Raw genomic sequence first — 18,385 nt, 5'->3', positions numbered from 1 at the left:
AGTAACAAGGTGAACTGATATGTATTTTGTGTCTATTAATATTCGGTGATTTTATTTTTATAAGTGAATCAAATTCATTTTATTACATTTTATTTTTGCACCTTTTGTTAATAAATACCCAAAGTTTGGGATTTTTGTATTTGAACTATACTTCTGGTGTAATTCATCTTATATATTGCATTTGGGTTGTTTGGTAAAAGCCATTTACAAAGGGTGAATTGAATTAATGTACCAGGAAAATAACTTAATTAGAGACATCTTTCATTGTATTTTTTTAATATTATTGGAGGCAACGCCATTATTTTTAGTTTCATAATGGGAGAACAAAAGTTGTAAAAAAAAAAAAAAAAAAAAAAAAAAAAATCCAAATAGCTTACAAGTACAAGAAATAGCGCTACTAGATTTGAAACACAACCCAGGCCCCGCCCATAGTACTATTACACAGATCAGGACATACAATATAATATAGCTACATGGGATGGGTGTTAGATTAGTTTCAGGTTTTTGGCTCTGGCTCATTCCAAAACTTGTTTCAGTCTCTTATCATCATGTTTTTTAGTGTCACCCCACACAAGGATGTCATCAATGTTTTCACACCATCCAGTCCTTCAAAAACTTGTTTCACCGTCCTGTGGAAAACCTCTGATGCAGAGTTTTATCCCAAATGGAAGCCTTAAAAACCTATAGTGTCCAAATGAGGTGTTAAATGTGCATAGGTGAGAGCTGTTGTTGTCAACTTTGATTTGCCAGAAATCAGAACTAGCATCAAGGACTGAGAAGTATTTAGCATTTGCTAGTTTGGATGTGATTTCATCCATAGTTGGCAGCTGATAGTGTTCTTTCAATCGCAGAATTTAGATCTTGTGGATCAAGACAGACTCTACAACGACGATGGGATTAACCCATTCAGTAGGCTCATCAATTTTCTTTACAACTCCAAGAAGCATCACAGGCACTTTTCTTAGAGGGTGTACTTTTGGTACGGCACACCCTGAAAGACATCTTTATATTCAGAGAGTAAATCATCTGAGTTGTCATCCTTGTTTGCTGCTTCAACTCCATTTATTATATTGGTTTCACATTGCTCTTTACCACAGTGAATGAGAGCACACATTTTTTGTGTTTCACCTGCAGTTTGCATTTTCCTTTAACTGCAAGTTACTGTCCAGTGTATAGGCTGACAGTCTTGACTTTTGTCTTTGTTCTTGTCTGTGTTTGTGTCTTCAGTTTTTTTAACAGGCTGTGACAGGCAGTGTCAAGTTTAAAATTTTGTCTTTATTCTCTATTTTCGCATTTGCTGTCCATTCATCTGTTTTTGTGCTTTTTTTCAGTTTCATCTGAATGAACAACACCAACAAAGAGCTCTTATCATGACATCCAGCCCGACTTGGTATAAAAGAAATAAAGTTATCAACAGCATATCTTTTCATTTAAGAGAAGGTGGTAGGGTGAAGCCATTTATTGTCAAACAACTGTTTACTCTTTTTAAATCATAATGACAACAGAAACTACCCAAATGACCCTGATCAAAAGTTTACATACCCTGGAGATTTTGGCCTAATAACATGCACACAAGCTGACACAAACGGGTTTGAATGGCTACTAAAGGTAACCATCCTCACCTGTGATCTGTTTGCTTGTAATCAGTCTGTGTGTATAAAAGGTCAGTGAGTTTGTGGGCTCCTGACAGACCCTTGCATCTTTCATCCAGTGCTGCACTGATGTTTCTGGATTCTGAGTCAAGGGGAAAGCAAAAGAATTGTCAAAGGATCTGCAGGAAAAGGTAATTGAACTGTATAAAAACGGAAAGGGATATAAAAAAAAGATATCCAAAGAATTGAGAATGTCAATCAGCAGTGTTCAGACTAATTAAGAAGTGAAAAATGAGGGATTCTGTTGAAACCAAACCACAGTCAGGTAGACCAACAAAACATTCAGCCACAACTGCCAGGAAAATTGTTCGGGATGCAAAGAAAAACTCTCAAATAACTTCAGCTGAAATACAGGACTCTGGAAAAAAAGTGGTGTGGCTGTTTCAAGATGCACAATAAGGAGGCACTTGAAGAAAACGGGGCTGCATGGTCAAGTTGCCAGAAAAAAAGCCATTACTACACAAATGCCACAAAGCATCCCACTTACAATACTCCAAACAGCACAGAGACAAGCCCCAAAACTTCTGGAACAGAGTCATTAGGAGTGATGAGACCAAAATGGAACTTTTTGGCCACAACCATAAACATTACATTTGGAGAGGAGTCAACAAGGCCTATGATGAAAGGTACACCATTCCTACTGTGAAACACAGAGGTGGATCGCTGATGTTTTGGGGATGTGTGAGGTACAAAGGCACAGGAAACTTGGTCAAAATTGATGGCAAGATGAATGCAGCCTGTTGTCAGAAAATACTGGAAGAAAATTTGCACTCATCAGCCCGGAAGCTGCGCATGGGACGTACTTGGACGTTCCAACATGACAACAATCCAAAACACAAGGCCAAGTCGACTTGTCATTGGCTACAGCAGAATAAAGTGAAGGTTCTGGAGTGGCCATCTCAGTCTGCTGACCTCAATATCATTGAGCCACTCTGGGGAGATCTCAAACATGCAGTTCATGCAAGACAGCCCAAGAATTTACAGGAACTGGAGGCTTTTTGCCAAGAATGGGCAGCTTTACCATCTGAGAAAATAAAGAGCCTCATCCACAACTACCACAAAAGACTTCAAGCTGTCATTGATGTTAAAGGGGACAAAACACCATATTAAGAACTGGGGTATGTAAACTCTTGATCAGGGTAATTTGGGTAGTTTCTGTTGTCATTATGATTTAAAAAGAGTAAACACAGTTGTTTGATAATAAATGGCTTCACCCAACCACTAACCATGAGTGAAAAAAAGTTATTTTCTTATCATTCATATTCTCTGAAAAATTACCAAAAAATCACAAATTCTGCCAGGGTATGCAAACTTATGAGCACAGCTGTAGATGTGTACATATCTAGATGTATATGTTGTTATCTAACAGATGGTCCTCCCCTTGTTGTTTATATTGTTTAGATACTTAGTATTCATTTTTCTTTTAACATAATTTTGTATTTTATTCTCTTTAAAGTGTGTTATGTGCCCAGTTAGCACATATGTTACACTGTGGCTATTTGTGTTCTTTAAAACAAAACCTGAGAAAAATAACAAAAATATGAAAATAACAAGTAAAAAAAATAACAAAAATATCAAGTACACTTCATGTGCACTCAAGGTCACATCAGATGTGGATGCTAACTGTACCAAGACAAGGAGCCAATTGCTATTAGGATCTTGTCAATGGCACTGTAAAAACAACACAAACAAATGTTGTGTAGGTGATGCTGTGGTGTACTCAGGCACAGAACATTAGTAATGTGAAAGCTGACCAGCAGGAGAGTGGAGTGGAGTGAACAAACAGGGCAAAGCAATCTTATCTGCAGTGAAGACACTAATTATCCAGAAGAACTAGAGTCCTGTGTAGTGATTAAAACAGAGAATACGCACAAGATTATTGATGTCCACTCTCTCCTGCACTACCTTGCTGCTTTGATGCAAATTCTTGAAGTCTAATAATACATTAGACTGCAAGAATTTGCATCAAAGTGAAAGATTTGTTCCTGTTTGTGGAATTAAAGACCATTCACAAATCCATCACTGTATTAAGATAACTTTATAAAAAAAAAAAATCAAAATTAACAAAGCATTTGTAATAAAGTACCTTTGGATGAAACTGCAAAATTCTGACATTAATATGTGAGACATGTTTACTGAACAGATACTTATTAAAGCTTTTAAAAAAACATTTATTGATAACTCACTGACTACAGCCTCAGTGTGATGCTGGCTGACTTTGTATTGGAGGAATGAAAATGACAAATAATTCAAGGTGAAGTCAGATCAAAATCAAACTAAGCAATTTAACTGAAGCAGTAGTACAAAAACAGAAAAAAAGTACCATCTATTGCCAAAATAACACAAACCTTATCACAGTGCAACTGCAAGCATCTGTATGCATTTCCAGTGTCACCCAATAAGCTACAACACAGGCTAAAATATCTGCACTAAATCCATACAACACTGAGACTGAAGATGTGGCTTCAACCCAATGATGAGAAAAGAAACAGAAAGCATTGTTATCATCTTTAGCCTAGAAGACAAACAGGGCTCTCACAGACAGGCAGGCAGAGCTGAAGCATTCAAAATTGATAACTCATGTATAAAAAATAAATTCATCCTTTGGCTTCTGAGCAGAGGCTGTTGACTGCTTCCAGGACTGAACCGATCACCGCAAAGAAAAACACGTGTTGACCAACGGATGTCTAGCTCACAGGAGTTTCTCTTCATCAGTTCATGTTTACATCACTTCAACATTCACACAGCCATATGATTTGTTGTTTGGTACAATTACAGCATGTCATCTTCACCTCCTCCATACATGTCAGCCAGTTTCTTGAAGCGGGGTCCCCACTCATTGAGGCAGTCGTAGTCCTGGTCTCCGCTGCTTGATGAGTTCAGAGAGGAGAGGCTCCCGGCGTCAGAGCCACCTCCTTCATAGTCAAACACCAGTAGGGAGTCATACGGGGGTGCTGTTGGGTCGTTGTCAGCTGCTTTCAGGTTCTGAGAAGGGAGCACAAGATATGTTCTCATTTTATAGAACTTCTGTTCACATACTGCACAAGCAAGTCAGGAAAGATGAGTGAGAGGATTATGCAACATGTATAAAAGCAGATTACAAAATCACAACATGAACATAAACAACTAGGACACCAAAAGGGCCATCCTGGCAAATTCAGTGAGTTTATAGCTTGTGTTGATCATCATCTACAAGAACATACATGCTCTGATAAAAGGTGGCTGAGAGCTTTGCTATTATAGTGTAGTGAAATGCTGTATATCACTGCAGGAGATTATTGAAAATAGTCTCAGCAGAATTTGGAGCAATGAATGAGGCAACATGAGATGGTTTATCATTTCAAACAAATACTGACTTTGTAACTGCAACCAGCAGTTTTACAGCTTGCTCTGTCAGCCACAGGAGACTGAAACTTGGCATGGATGTCAAAGGTGTGTGTGTTGCATGAGTGCATAAATATGTGGATGCTTGCACATAGTAGGGCTCCCCCTGAGAGTTGACAGTTCAAATCATTAGTCCCCTGAGGGGTATACTACGAAGCAAACTCAACACAGCCAAGCTTTCTTTGCATGATCTGGATCGACAAAGCCTAAAAACCGCAATCAGAGATAACGGGTATCACGATGGTGGTTATCAACTTGCTTTGTTAATCCAGGCTCTCATTTTAAGGCTTTGTGCGCGCTCACATAAAAGGGGCATTTGTTGCATCATTTCACTCTTCTTCCACATGAAATGAAGCGATCGAGAGCCACTTAAGTCAAAATCATCAAGTTGTTATAATTATGAGCTGTGGAAAATATACAAAATACATAACGGCAAAAAGCAACATTGTTGCTGCAAATAAAGCAGGAGAAGAAGTATGCTGTCAGAAAATTACTGATCGACTAAATGTGGTTTTAATGCTGCTGTTTATTCTAACATGAAAACTGCACATTAAGCAATAAAACTCCATACAGCAGATTTAAACATGATGAAGTCTGTCTGACACTGTCCTATGAGGACAGAGACGTGGAGATCACTTAAGTTTCTGACCAAACCAACGTAAAATGAGTGTAACTGATTTAAGATTGTCTGTGATAAATGATGATGAATTTTCTAATCCGTAATCTGAGCTGCAATATCACCAAGACAAAACAGATAACAGTAAAAAGTATTCAAAGTGTCTGTAGTTGCTTCATCATTATTTTACTGTGTGGATTATATACGATGTAAATTTAAAGTGTTAATATGATCTGGAGCAAACGGGAAAAATGACTCTGCATCACCCACCGGAGGTTACCATGACAGCGTGATGCAGACAGTTTGTACCGCTGTTTCATTTTTACATTATATGGATTCGTTCGGTGATATAACGAACATACAGCTCAGCAGCTTTTCATTTTTAATGTCTTTCCTCAGTTTAAAAGCTATATCGCTCATAAACAACCTTGTTAGGACAATAATTAGTTAAAGAACAGCGCTTTTTACAGAGGATTTAATCTGAAACTCTGAACATAACCTGCTCCCGACCAGGTTATGAGTTTAGTATAAGTTACCATGGTGATCTAGCTAGCCCATTAATCTCGCTTCGTAAGTACACCCCACTGTAGTTGACTGAGATTCTCCCAGTTGAGCACTTGTTTTTTCCCTTTATCAGTGTGCATCACAGTTACAGGATGAAGACACTTACAAAAATGTACAGGGGAGAACATTTACATGAGGAAGTATAATCAATCAAATATATTTTATATTAGGTGGTGCACTTTGTACAGTGACGCAGATAAAAAAAACAAGAGTTGAAACTTGTTTACCAGCCACTCATTTCAACCTCTCTCATCATTCAACAGACTACAAAGAGCAAAGTAACAGCATGACAGGCTGTAAACTTTACAATTGGAGGAAACAACACAGCAGTTTTGTGATGATTTAGAGACTGTGTTTGGTGAGGTGAAGACAATTTATTTGATTGTATTCTTAAACTAACTGTGATGGAAGAGAAGTGCGATATAAACGCAGTACACCATGACACACTGTCCAACCCTCATCCAGAGCGCACCTGCAGGAGCAGGTGATGCTTGTTTGTCATTTGTGCTTGTTTTTGTCACCAACAGGCTCAGATTGTTATTGTTGGTGTCTGACAACATTATAGAAAGGATGACAGCAATGAGAGACCTTCTTTTTAAAGAGTAAGATACATTTTGTTTAACTAGAAACAACTGCTATCAAACGCACCAGAATCCTTTTGAACCACTATCAACTTCATTCAAACTTCACAGAAACTAAATGAAACTGACTAAAAATGTCACTGTCCCAACAATCACCAAGTCTGGTTTGGACTAAATAAATTAATAATTCATGCTGTAAAGGAGTGCTCGGCACAGGTGATGCTGGACAGCGGCTGCAGCCTCAGGAAAGAGGCTCCACAGGTCCACTGATTTTATAACGCACACATTTAGTTTACCTAAACCTATGTGGTAAAACATACTCAGGTAGGCTCAAATAAGAATTTAGTGTGGTGCACTGCACTGCAAAAAAGGACAAATCTTCGAGTACTTGTATAGGATGACCAAATCTGATTTCACTAAGGAATATCAGAGTTGAAGGCAGCCATAGTACATACATGGCCACTGTAACTGCAAATTCAAACTTGTTTACCCAAAAAACTCAGTAATTTATAAATGCAGTAATAAATGAGCTGGTTTCCCATGTTTGAGTTTAGTTTCTATGAGTAACTCTTTGACTCACATCATCGATGAAGTTGCCAATTTCCTCTGGGTTGGCTGGGCGAGGCCGGTACTGAGGAGCTGGCATGAAGTTTGGCACAACATCGTTCCTGAACACCTCGGGCCGGTTGTCCAGACCACGGTGGAGAACACTCAGATCATAATCCTGATGGAGAACACATGATGGGGTTACACAAAACATGCTGCATCTTCTGCACTTCCATGATACATGTGATCTAGGTTTTCAGCAACAATTTATCAGGAACATTCTGTATTTAGTTTATTTATAAAAGGACAGTGTGCAATTACATTGATCATTTACATGAAATGAAAACATGGTGGCACCAGATTTAGTGAGACACTAATTTCCATCTATATTCTGCCTCTTTAGCTCCTGCTGCTCATCTACACATTGTCAAAACTGTAATTCATACTTTTCATGCAGACAATAGGCCTACTTTAGAACATTAGGACTATGATATATAATCAGTGGTAGGGGTGGGCTGGATAGCTGAAATTGGTATTGCCATAAGAATATTTGAATGACAGGTATATATATCATGATATGGCAAATATAGTGAGGGGCGGGTCTCCCCCACCTTGCTCCTCTCTCACAGCACACACCGATGCACTGGTACAGACACACCCACCCACACTCAGAGGGCGGAGGAGAGACAGTTTCCCCACCGTTACATTAAAAAAAACACCAACAAACAAACAAAAATTGTAAATGGACGACCGGAGGTTCTCCAACTATTCGCAAAAATATCAGCGTTTTTTTTAAATAAACCGTACGTGGCGAGGCGGGAAGCACAGGTAGCTCTGCAGCCAGTGTTAGCCAAAATGAGAGCATCTCTTCCAGCCCCAACCACAGCTCTTGCCGATCTCCTGCTCCTGTTAACGTCACCACGACTAGACCCAAACACACCTGTTCAGCCCTCCAACCGAAGCACGCAGTAAAAAGCTGCAGACGGGTCACCACCGTCAGTCTGGCTTTGATCCAGCATGGCTGTCAGACTGTAGATATTCTGCATGGCTGTACAAAAGCGAACTTGGTGAGTGAATTGATTAATGAAGATGGATGAATGAATGGATGGATGGATGGATGGATGGATGGATGGATGGATGGATGGATGGATGGATGGATGGATGGATTGCAGGACAGGATTTTAATTTTGGGTTGGCCACGGTAACTTTGGATGGGCCTTTTAATTACAAAAGTTAACACAGTTTCCAACTGATAATCTCACTTTAAACTTTAAGTTTATATTTATTTCAAATGGCACAGGATATCTCCTTATCTATGTTTTCACTATGAATCATGTAGATCAGTATATCAGTTCATTAAGAAATTAATTTATTCATTTATTCCTTTTAATGCATTTTCATTTGATCTGGCTGGATTACTCTTTAAATTGATTGTAAGGAGAGAGAGAAAAGAAGCGATCAGAATAATGGGTGAGCTACAACGACTTTTAAAAGGAGAGAGAGCGCGCGGTAATGGAGTCCTTACCGCGCGAGGGTCCACGCTCATATATATATATATATGTATATATATATATATATATATATATATATATAGATATATATATGTACACACACACACACACACACACACATATATATATATATGTGTGTATATATATTTAGTTCTGTAATTCATCCTCTCCTATGCTCCAAACATTCCTTTTTGCTCCAAGGAAAAAATGCTAACATAATAATATGTGTCAGGGCTACAAAATACTAAACTGAGGAAATGTAGCCAATGTTTTATCCTCATCTCAAAGTGATGTCCCAGCCTCTGATTTCAGGTACCTGATCGTCCTCTCCACCTCCCTCTTCATCATAGTAATAGATGTTGTCTCTGATGTCATCATCCTGCAGTAGAGGTTCCTTCTTCTCTCCTCTTCTTCGTCTCGCAAATAGCAGCAGCAGCAACAACAACACTGAACATACAGAGCAGAATTTAATTCAGTATACCCACTACACGTCCAACCACAGTTTACCATGGTCACTGCAGGACCAGTCATTTATGCACACACACACACACACGCATGCACCCGCGTATGTGCCCACACACACGCGCCCACACACGCGCCCACACACGCGCACACACACGCGCACACACACGCGCACACACACGCGCACACACACGCGCACACACACACACACACACACACACACACACACACACACACACACACACACAGAGTTGTTCCAGTCCCATGTTTTCCATTGTGATACTGACTTCTGATAACTGATCTTGTATCAGCTGATAAGGCGTACTTATTTTAACAGCTAACACTACTGACCCTGCATGGATGTGATGTGATTACCATCATTCTTGCATGGCCTGGCTAATCCTGGTTAAAAAAAAAACATTTGGCATACTGGGTGCTGCTGGGAAGTAGCAGGGTCCTGTTTCAGGCTAATAAATTACATGATATCAGATAGGTGAACAGACTTGTGTATCAACTGAAACCCAATCCAGTATTTTTGGCTGTATCAAAGGCATTTCTGATATTGGAATCTATTTCAGAATAACCCTAGTTATGTGTTAGACCTTTAATTTGGTCCTACTATATCTTAGAGGCTTTACCATATTTATGATGCAAAGCATCCAAGCTTGTATTCACAAACTGTCCCTGGAATTATGAATCAAAATTCAGACTCACTGAGCAGCAACAGGACGCCTCCAAGTATTCCCAGGATCATAGGGAGTCCGGCTACACTTTTCACAACATCTGGGCAGTGCACCTCTGCCCCTCGGCAGTTGCACACTTTGGCCTGGACAGTACTGTCCTGCTCTAGGCCCTGATTGTCTGAAACCCTCAGGACCACAGTGTACTCTCCGCTGGCAAGGTCAGTGGCTAAATTCAGAATGATGCCCGTTTCTGCAACAAAGAGGAAAATAAAGGAACATTTACTTTATACTTTGTGTTTGTCTAATTCTACCAATATCACACAAAATAATTTTAATACACATCTTGGCCTGAACAGACTAGCTTCCTGGTAAATATTTTTCCTTTTGTTCCACTGAGGTGTTCTCATGACACATTCCTTCCTCCCACGCTGTGCACCACCTCCAACAAATTCAAATCATTAAAACACCAGTGACAAAAAAATGAGGAAATCTTTCAGCACCTGAAAAACTGAAAATCATTTTTTTAGTTTTTTCCCTAGGAGGGACCTTTGAGTGTTTCCTGGGACCAACTATTTGATTGGATGGCATTAGTTTGTTACTTGCTACAGTGCTCAGCATAAATGAGTACACCCCAACAGATTTGTCAGAAAACCTTTAGTTTCCTTTCAGAATCACTTTTCCAACATGACCACGATCCAAAACACACATCTAAGGCCACTGTTGCATTTCTGAAGAACAGGCTGAAAGTGATTCAGTGTCCAAGTATGTCTCCTGATCTGAACCCAATCGAACACCTATGGGGAATTCTGAAGAGACAAGTTGAGCATCACTCTCCATCCAGCATACAGCCTCTAAAAGGGGTCGTTCTTGAAGGATGGAAAAAGACAGATGTCGCAACATGTCGCCAACTTGTTCATTCCATGCCTAGAAGACTTGGTGCTGTCTTTAAAAGTCATGGTGGTAATACAAAATACTAGATGTAGTAGTTTTTGTTGTGGGGTGTTTAGTTTTTGCATCAACTAATTTGAGTAAAACTGAAGATTTTGTAATGAAGTTATATTATTAACCTTACTTTCATGTTAAATTTTCTATAAAACTAATTTTTGTCTAATTTTGTTCTTGTGTTCAGTGAGATATTGATTAAAATCTTACTTTTCAAAAGGAGTGTTCTCATTTATGCTGAGCACTGTATGTGTAATGAAAAGTTTCATTTTCAGGCCTGTATAAACATTTTACATACTGGAGTCATTCATCCTAGCAGTCCAGTTGGTCTTGGACAGGCCCTGCAGGGAGACGCTGTATGGAGCAGCAAAGCCTGGTCCATCTTTATCTGTGACTGAGAGCAGCTGAGGAGGTGTGTCCTTGTTACAAACCTGAGAAAACACAATGTCACATTCAATAGTGCTGCGGCTTTGGGTTTCTTTTACCTCTGGAGTTAGTATTTAATGAACTGATTTTACATCATTTAGACATATCACCAGTTTCAATGGATTTTAAATAACACCATCATAGAATATAAGTTCTGCACCCAAAGCATGTCAGTCTGAAATTTCATTTTATCAAACCATGACAACTGTGAAAAGATTGAGAAAGGAGGCTCACAGTGATTTGGCGTTCCACAATGGTGGGCGCATTGTCATTGACATCTTCAAGCTGGATTATTAGAGTACCAGTTCCTGTGGCTGGGACATCATCTGGTGAGGTGGCGCACAGACGCGCACAGACACACACACACACACACACACACACACACACACACACACACACACACAGACAGACAGACAGACAGACAGACAGACAGACAGACAGACAGACAGACACACAGACAGACAGACAGACAGACACACAGACAGACAGACAGAGAGAAATATATGTTGTAAAGTAGCAGTAGGATCAAAGCAGATTAGCAAGTACAAGTGTAAGTTTTGCCTCCCACCTACCATTGTCATATGCACCAATCAGTGCTGTGTATTTGTTATCCTTGACAAAGGACGACTCTCTGTCCATGGGGCTTTTCACCTTAATAAGGCCCGTCTCTTTGTCCACATTGAGCCAGCCTGCTGGGTCACTAATGATTCTATACCTGGAGATGAACAAGATCATCACAGTGAGATGGTTACAGCCAGAACTTAATCTTCATTACTGTTTTATTGTCACCAAATGCAAATCCTCTGGGTCAACTTAGAAAGCAATGCAATGCAGTGGATAACAGTAGCTACTGATGGGAAAGGTCTGAATAGAAAAAGGTGCTGTGTGACAGAAATGTTTGCTGATGCTGATTGAGCCTGTGGGCCAGAGAGGTAAAAACGAGATGTGAGTGGTGAATGGTTTCTTGTCCAAAAGAAAACATGGTATAGAAACACAATTTAGTATGTTGGAGCAAAGTAACTTAAACTTACGATTTACTAACCTTTGCAAGTCTTAACTAAAGGGAAAATTCACCACTTTTCACATGGATGTCCAGGTAGTATTGATGGTAAATGTGGTCAGCTGAAAATATAAATTCCTCAGTGCTGCTATATTGACTCAGTTGTTCTTCCTGCATTCAGTGATGTCACACTGATGTCATTGGTGGAAGAACTACAGGCTATATCAGTTTGGATTTCTAGTCTCCTCTGGGCAGACAGGCATTATGCTAGATGATTACTTTTGTCACCTAAGATATGTTCTGGCCAATCAAGTAATAGTTACAGGCTAGGGTGGTGATACAATGCATCCTGGTCCATGTAGACAGTACCAGCACTGTACCGTGAGCAGGAGAATTCAGTTTTCTTGGTCAGTATAGCATAACTGACGGATTTATTGCATCAACATTTACCATCAATACTGATTGGATAGCCACATGAATTTTACTCTCTAATATTTAATAAATCTTGTCTGTACTTCAGTTTCTAATACTTTACACTATTTAAGATTAGCTGGACCACCATGTTGAAATAAAATTAAAACAGTAAATTAACAGTGACTCAACATTGTGTTTTGTTACATACTTAATAACTGGTTTTGGTTTACGTTTTGAGCCTGAATTGAACGGGTGACCTTGGTTAACATTTTTCTTTTTCCACTTTTCTCCAGCAGTGATAATAATGTGCTTAAATACATATCTAGAATAAAAAACTTTCATCTTACATGACTTTCTGTTTGCGTGCAGTATCTGGGTCAGAAGCGGTGTACTGCACCACATCACTGTCAACAGCAAGGTCCTCCCGCTTTGAAACAAGCTTCTCTACTGGATCAAAGATTGGAGCTTCATTAACGTCCTGCACATCCACCACCACAGTGGCCGTGGCAGTGGGCAGATCAGTAGCAAAAGGAATCTCATTTTCCACTGCAACCAACAAAGTGTGCTTTCTGCTTCTCTCAAAGTCAAGACCCTGTATCGATGGAAGGAAAATCACAGCAGCACATTTCTGACAAATGTTGCACAACTCATTCTGCTAAACTAAAGCCCAAACTCCTTTTTAACTTTGTTTTAACTTGAATTGATAACAGAAGAGTGATCGTTATTTTAGAAACTAAAAAATAAAACATTATCTTACAAATAACACTGTGTTTGGGAATTCCTACCTTGGCAGTAGAAATGAGTCCTTCATGTTTGTTAATTCCTGTTTTTACAGAGAAAAGTCCCTCAAGATCACCACTGACAATCGTGAACTTGGCATTCCAGGCTGGAGAATGTGGCTCGTCACCATCAGTTACTGATATTTTAACAACCTGAGAATCCACTTTGTTTTCTGCCACTGTTGCCTGATACTGGGAGAATGCAAGGGGTATGTTAGAAACAAACATGGAAACAGTGGAAACCATGAAAACACATGGAAAAAGGATGTTCCTTGTTAATATGAACAGTAACATTGCCAGAAATGATTATGGTGCAGTAGTTTCTCCAGCAAACCTGTCACTGCACTTCTTGCACAACATGTATGGCAGATTTACAATTGGAAGTTTTAGTGATTTGGTCCTTGATTTCACAAAGAACACAAAATTCATTTTTAGCAGGTCAGCATTGACTATTCAGATAAAATGACAACTGGCTGGCATATTTTAATCAGAATGGGTTTTTCTACTGTAACATGTAACACTGAAAATAACTATTAGGCCAGGCTGCACCAACAAGAATTAAATTTTAAACCTGATTAAATCATGGTCAAGTATGTTGCAAACTTTTAAACTAGATTAAAATTAGGAAACATTCAATTTAAACCTTTCCTCCAACCTCAGTTTAGATTTCACCCTAAGCCTTGATTCAATTTAATTCTGTTGCACCAAAACTTTAAACTCAAATTTAAAACGTCTGTTTTTCAATCTTCTATTATTTGAAGATAATTTCACCGACAAGGTTTTTTTTTTCAAAGGAGGAGAAATTAGAGCTTCTCTGCTGAGCAAACATGAGGAAGCTGACAAGGATAAGCATTTTTTTAGCTAGCAAGCAAAGAGTGCAGCCTAATGTCTTGATAACTTTTCAGCTAGCTAGCATTTATGCAGCCTGATGTTTTGGTTACTTTTTAGCTGGCTAGCAAACAATTTAATGTACTGATAGGGAATACAGAGCAGCCACAACTTTTGCCCTCTTTTACTAGCTACTACCAAATCACTAACTGATAATTGACATTATTATAATAATTCAATTTCTTTTATTTATATTTTAATTAGCAAGTAAATTCTCAACTTATTTTTAAAACCTAGATTCATTCATTTTAAACTGTGTATTGCTTAACTCTGATCAGAATTAATCTTAGATTAAATTATTCTTTGGTAGTGCAACTCAGTCTTAGGGTTAGGGAGAGCATTACTTGCTGTTGCAGTGACATCAGGAAGCTTGGCTTTAGACTCTAATCTGCACAAATACATGTAAGTAGATATTGTTCACTCAGTTCCTTGCAACTGTTGCACTTGTGTTTTCAGAAACACTCCAATCCACAACCCAGCGCCTTGTTATAGCTGCTAAGCCTTTTAATTAATTAATTGCACAATTGCTCTTCAGGGGAGGGATTTAGCAAATAATACATTTCCAGTCATAAGTATGTTGTACTTACGTTGGACTGAGTGAAGGCTGGTGCATTGTCATTGCTATCTGTGACTGTAAGGATTACTTTGGCTTTTCCCACCAACCCTTCTCCACGCATGTCTGCTGCTTCTACTTCCAGAGTGTACTTTGGGTATTTCTGTTGGAAGACAAACTCAAGGTGTTAAACCCATCAACTGAAAGAATTTATGAGAATCCATGAAGATATTCCTCACTTTAAAGATCAACATGATATTTAAGAAAATATGCCTTCATATGTTTGATGAAGTAGTACAAATTTTTTTATTTCATATGTTGCTTATTACAAATTCCCTGCAAAACAAACTGACATTTCCATTGGCTGATGTTACAGAATGACACCTTCTCAAGTCCTGTTGCCATAGATATAATGCCTTCAACTAAGAGCAGTTGTAAGAACGTGTGCTTTGGTGGTGGTTGCAGACTAATAAGGAAATAATTTTCATTGTGGTACTAGTTACTTTCCCTTAGGGCTGTCAATTTATATTCAATATTCTAACAGCCATTCAAGTAAAGGTATGGTTGCTTGCTGACTTTGAGAAATCCAACTACCTTAAACCCTTTTCACACAAGCATTGCAACTCTGCAATTATCCAGGCACTGCCCAGAGAAACTGTATGTGTGAACACAAATTCCTCTCTTCCATCACAATTTGATATTTTCAAGACTTGATTTGTGATGATAAACACTAAAATAGGCCCTCCTCATCTACTTTCAACATGTGTGAACACTTCTGACTCATACAATCTCCTAATGCATACTGCATGGGTGACAGGGCACATTCAGATGATGCTCTGGCCTGATTCTCAGGGTATAGTTCTCAGCAGTGATGTCAGCAGTGACATTAGGGCTGCACAATATGGCAAAAGAAGATATTGCAGTTATTATTATTATTATTATTATTATTATTACTACTATTATTAGACACTGTGATATGATCCCCAGCTAGAGGGAATGGGCATTTTTGCATCACAATTTTAATTTTCACTGAATAAAAAAAAACAAAACTATTAAAATCATGATGACAAGATTTGTTGGTCAGGGCATCTCTGAAGCAGTCATTATAATGAGTGGCTAAGTGGCAAAGTTCCAAAGTTCCAAAAACTAGTTCAGGCTCATTGGTACGTCATACTTTGGTCTTTGGCTTAGTTTTTCCACCTACTATAACCACTTTGTGGTTTTAAATCAACATATCTCTATCCATCATTTATGTATTGATTTCAAGATACGCAACAGTTAATCTGGTCTCAACCTGTATCTGTCAGGATCAGCCAATAGCAGATGGCTAAATAAATTCTTCCAAATCAAAAGGAGAAAATTTTTCAACAGTTTGGTGAGAAAGTGTATCAAGACAGATATCTGTTTTCAAAACCTCACCTCTCTGTCTAGCCCACCGGCATTGACTCTGATGGCTCCAGTGACTGGGTTAATGACAAACAGGTATTCAGCAGGCAACGGTGGATTCTGGCTTGCAATACGGTAACGGATATCCGAGTTGTCAGAATTTGGCTGGTCGTCATCTGTGGCAACAACTGTAATCACATTTGAATCTGGAGAAAGAGAAGTCAGAAGGGGAAACTGAATATAAAGACTTCAGATTCAGTATTCAGACCACCTCATTAAAACAAAATAAAGACATGCAAGGACAAGAGTATGTTATTTTTTCTCCAATCCAATAACGACACACCTGGTGAGTGTGGTGTGCACTGTAAGTCAGTAATTTAAGTTATTTTGTAGTCTTGTCTCAATGCCATGTACCAATTTTAATACCCTAGTGCCTATAATGACTAAAATTACCCCAAAATATAAAAAGTGTATAGAACACTCAATCTACTACGTTACATTGCACAGGCAGAACAAAGGTACATTTAGACAATTGGCAGATGAGAGAAATGATCTAAGTTGTGTCCAAAGTTGTTTTTAATTTTGCCATCTGACATACTGGGTGCTTTTCATTTAGTAAATTTGGTTTCCTTGTCTCCTTTCCTTGTGTCTTAGCTCTACCCAGCGAGGATGTGACAGAGATGTGAGGACGACATGTAAGGACAGAGGAGACAAAGTTGTGAATTGAAAAACCTTTGGTTCCTTTTAGCATCTGAAGCGACGTCAGTTACTGTTGACCAGCTGATAACATCTCTATCAGCTGTCAAACTGACTGGTGCAAACATCCACAGAAACACTTATTTAGGAACAATTCCAACACCTGACAATATTCATTTAGATCTGTAAAAATAGCTGTTTAAAATAGCTGATTATTAATAGTACTCTTTCTGGTGTTGATTTTAATCATCATTTAATATTCCTTTTAAATCTTCAAATTTATATAAGTAATGGATCTGTGTTATTTGTTTACTTAGACTATTTATTTACTTGCATTATTGTTATCTGCACAATAATACACCACACAGCTGTGTAAGAATGTGTGTTGATTTTATTGTGAAATAAAGAACAAGACAAATTGCCGCTTTGTGTGATGCCACAACTCTTTGCAATTAAATGATCCTGTTATAAAGTGTTAGATGCCGACACATGACAGCAAGTTATATTGCATCTCATCATGTAACTGTGTTTTATTTTATTATCTGTAGATCCCTGTACATGACACTACAAAGTAAGCACTTCACCACAGGTATTTTCGCTGATTAGTTGTGTGACAGTGATCCCACAGTAATAATCTCTGAATCATCACTGTACCAGACACCTTTTCATCCTGTTTCTACCTGTCTGTCAGTTTTCAGAACATGCAGCAATTTGCAGTCTAATAATACTAATAATTCTGATAATCAGTTATTTCTTCATGAGCTCTTGACACCGAAGTGCATTAATACCGACATCAGAATCATTAAAGTGAAACTGCTATTCTCACTTCCCTGTGTGGGTCCTGATGATGCAGGATGACAATCGCAGAAACTGTCCAATCAAAATAATTCTTGATAAAAGTTCTGATAAAAGACTTCCGCATAGGATACACTGGTTTATCCTTGCTCTGAGCTCTTCCATACACCTTGTCTCTCCTCATTCCTCGTCTCCTCCAGCTGCATTTAAGCAAATGGAAGATCTTTCATAATGGCGGGCCGGAAACAACTTTCGGGTTGACAGAGGAGAGAGGAGACAAGAAGGCATAATTCAATGTAATGAAAAGCACCCACTATATAGTCCTCTACACATTAATCCCCAATTGACCCTAGTTAAGTCCCATCCCTTTTTGTTCTGTGCTCCAGTAACAGTTGATCAAGCTGGACACCTCTTTCAATATTTTTCTTTCCTGTAAAAGTGACATAACAGATAACATGTAACATTTAAACTTTGTTAATGTTTGCAAAACGCGAGCTAGCTACTGAT

At 38.7% G+C, this 18,385-nt stretch overlaps 1 protein-coding gene across 1 annotated transcript in view; it reads right to left on the bottom strand.

Annotated features, from left to right (window-relative positions):
* Positions 1–3,671: 3,671 nt before the first annotated feature.
* The window catches only part of LOC146315950 (cadherin-1-like), a 32,847-nt gene continuing 18,133 nt past the window's right edge, over positions 3,672–18,385 (bottom strand). The window contains exons 8-18 of the mRNA XM_084735226.1: positions 16,421–16,593; positions 15,036–15,164; positions 13,567–13,752; positions 13,129–13,373; positions 11,940–12,082; positions 11,602–11,693; positions 11,240–11,372; positions 10,031–10,249; positions 9,171–9,301; positions 7,378–7,521; positions 3,672–4,637 (exon numbers count right to left, since the gene is read on the bottom strand). Coding sequence (XP_084591352.1) covers positions 4,425–4,637; positions 7,378–7,521; positions 9,171–9,301; positions 10,031–10,249; positions 11,240–11,372; positions 11,602–11,693; positions 11,940–12,082; positions 13,129–13,373; positions 13,567–13,752; positions 15,036–15,164; positions 16,421–16,593 — 1,808 coding nt within the window. The 3' untranslated portion in view covers positions 3,672–4,424. The remainder of the gene's footprint in view (positions 4,638–7,377; positions 7,522–9,170; positions 9,302–10,030; positions 10,250–11,239; positions 11,373–11,601; positions 11,694–11,939; positions 12,083–13,128; positions 13,374–13,566; positions 13,753–15,035; positions 15,165–16,420; positions 16,594–18,385) is intronic.

This window comes from Lutjanus erythropterus, chromosome 14 (assembly GCF_056507025.1).
Source record: "Lutjanus erythropterus isolate fLutEry1 chromosome 14, fLutEry1.hap2, whole genome shotgun sequence".
Taxonomy (NCBI): Eukaryota; Metazoa; Chordata; class Actinopteri; order Lutjaniformes; family Lutjanidae; genus Lutjanus; species Lutjanus erythropterus.
Note: the sequence above shows the minus strand (reverse complement) of the source record. Positions and strands in the feature narration are given on the sequence as shown.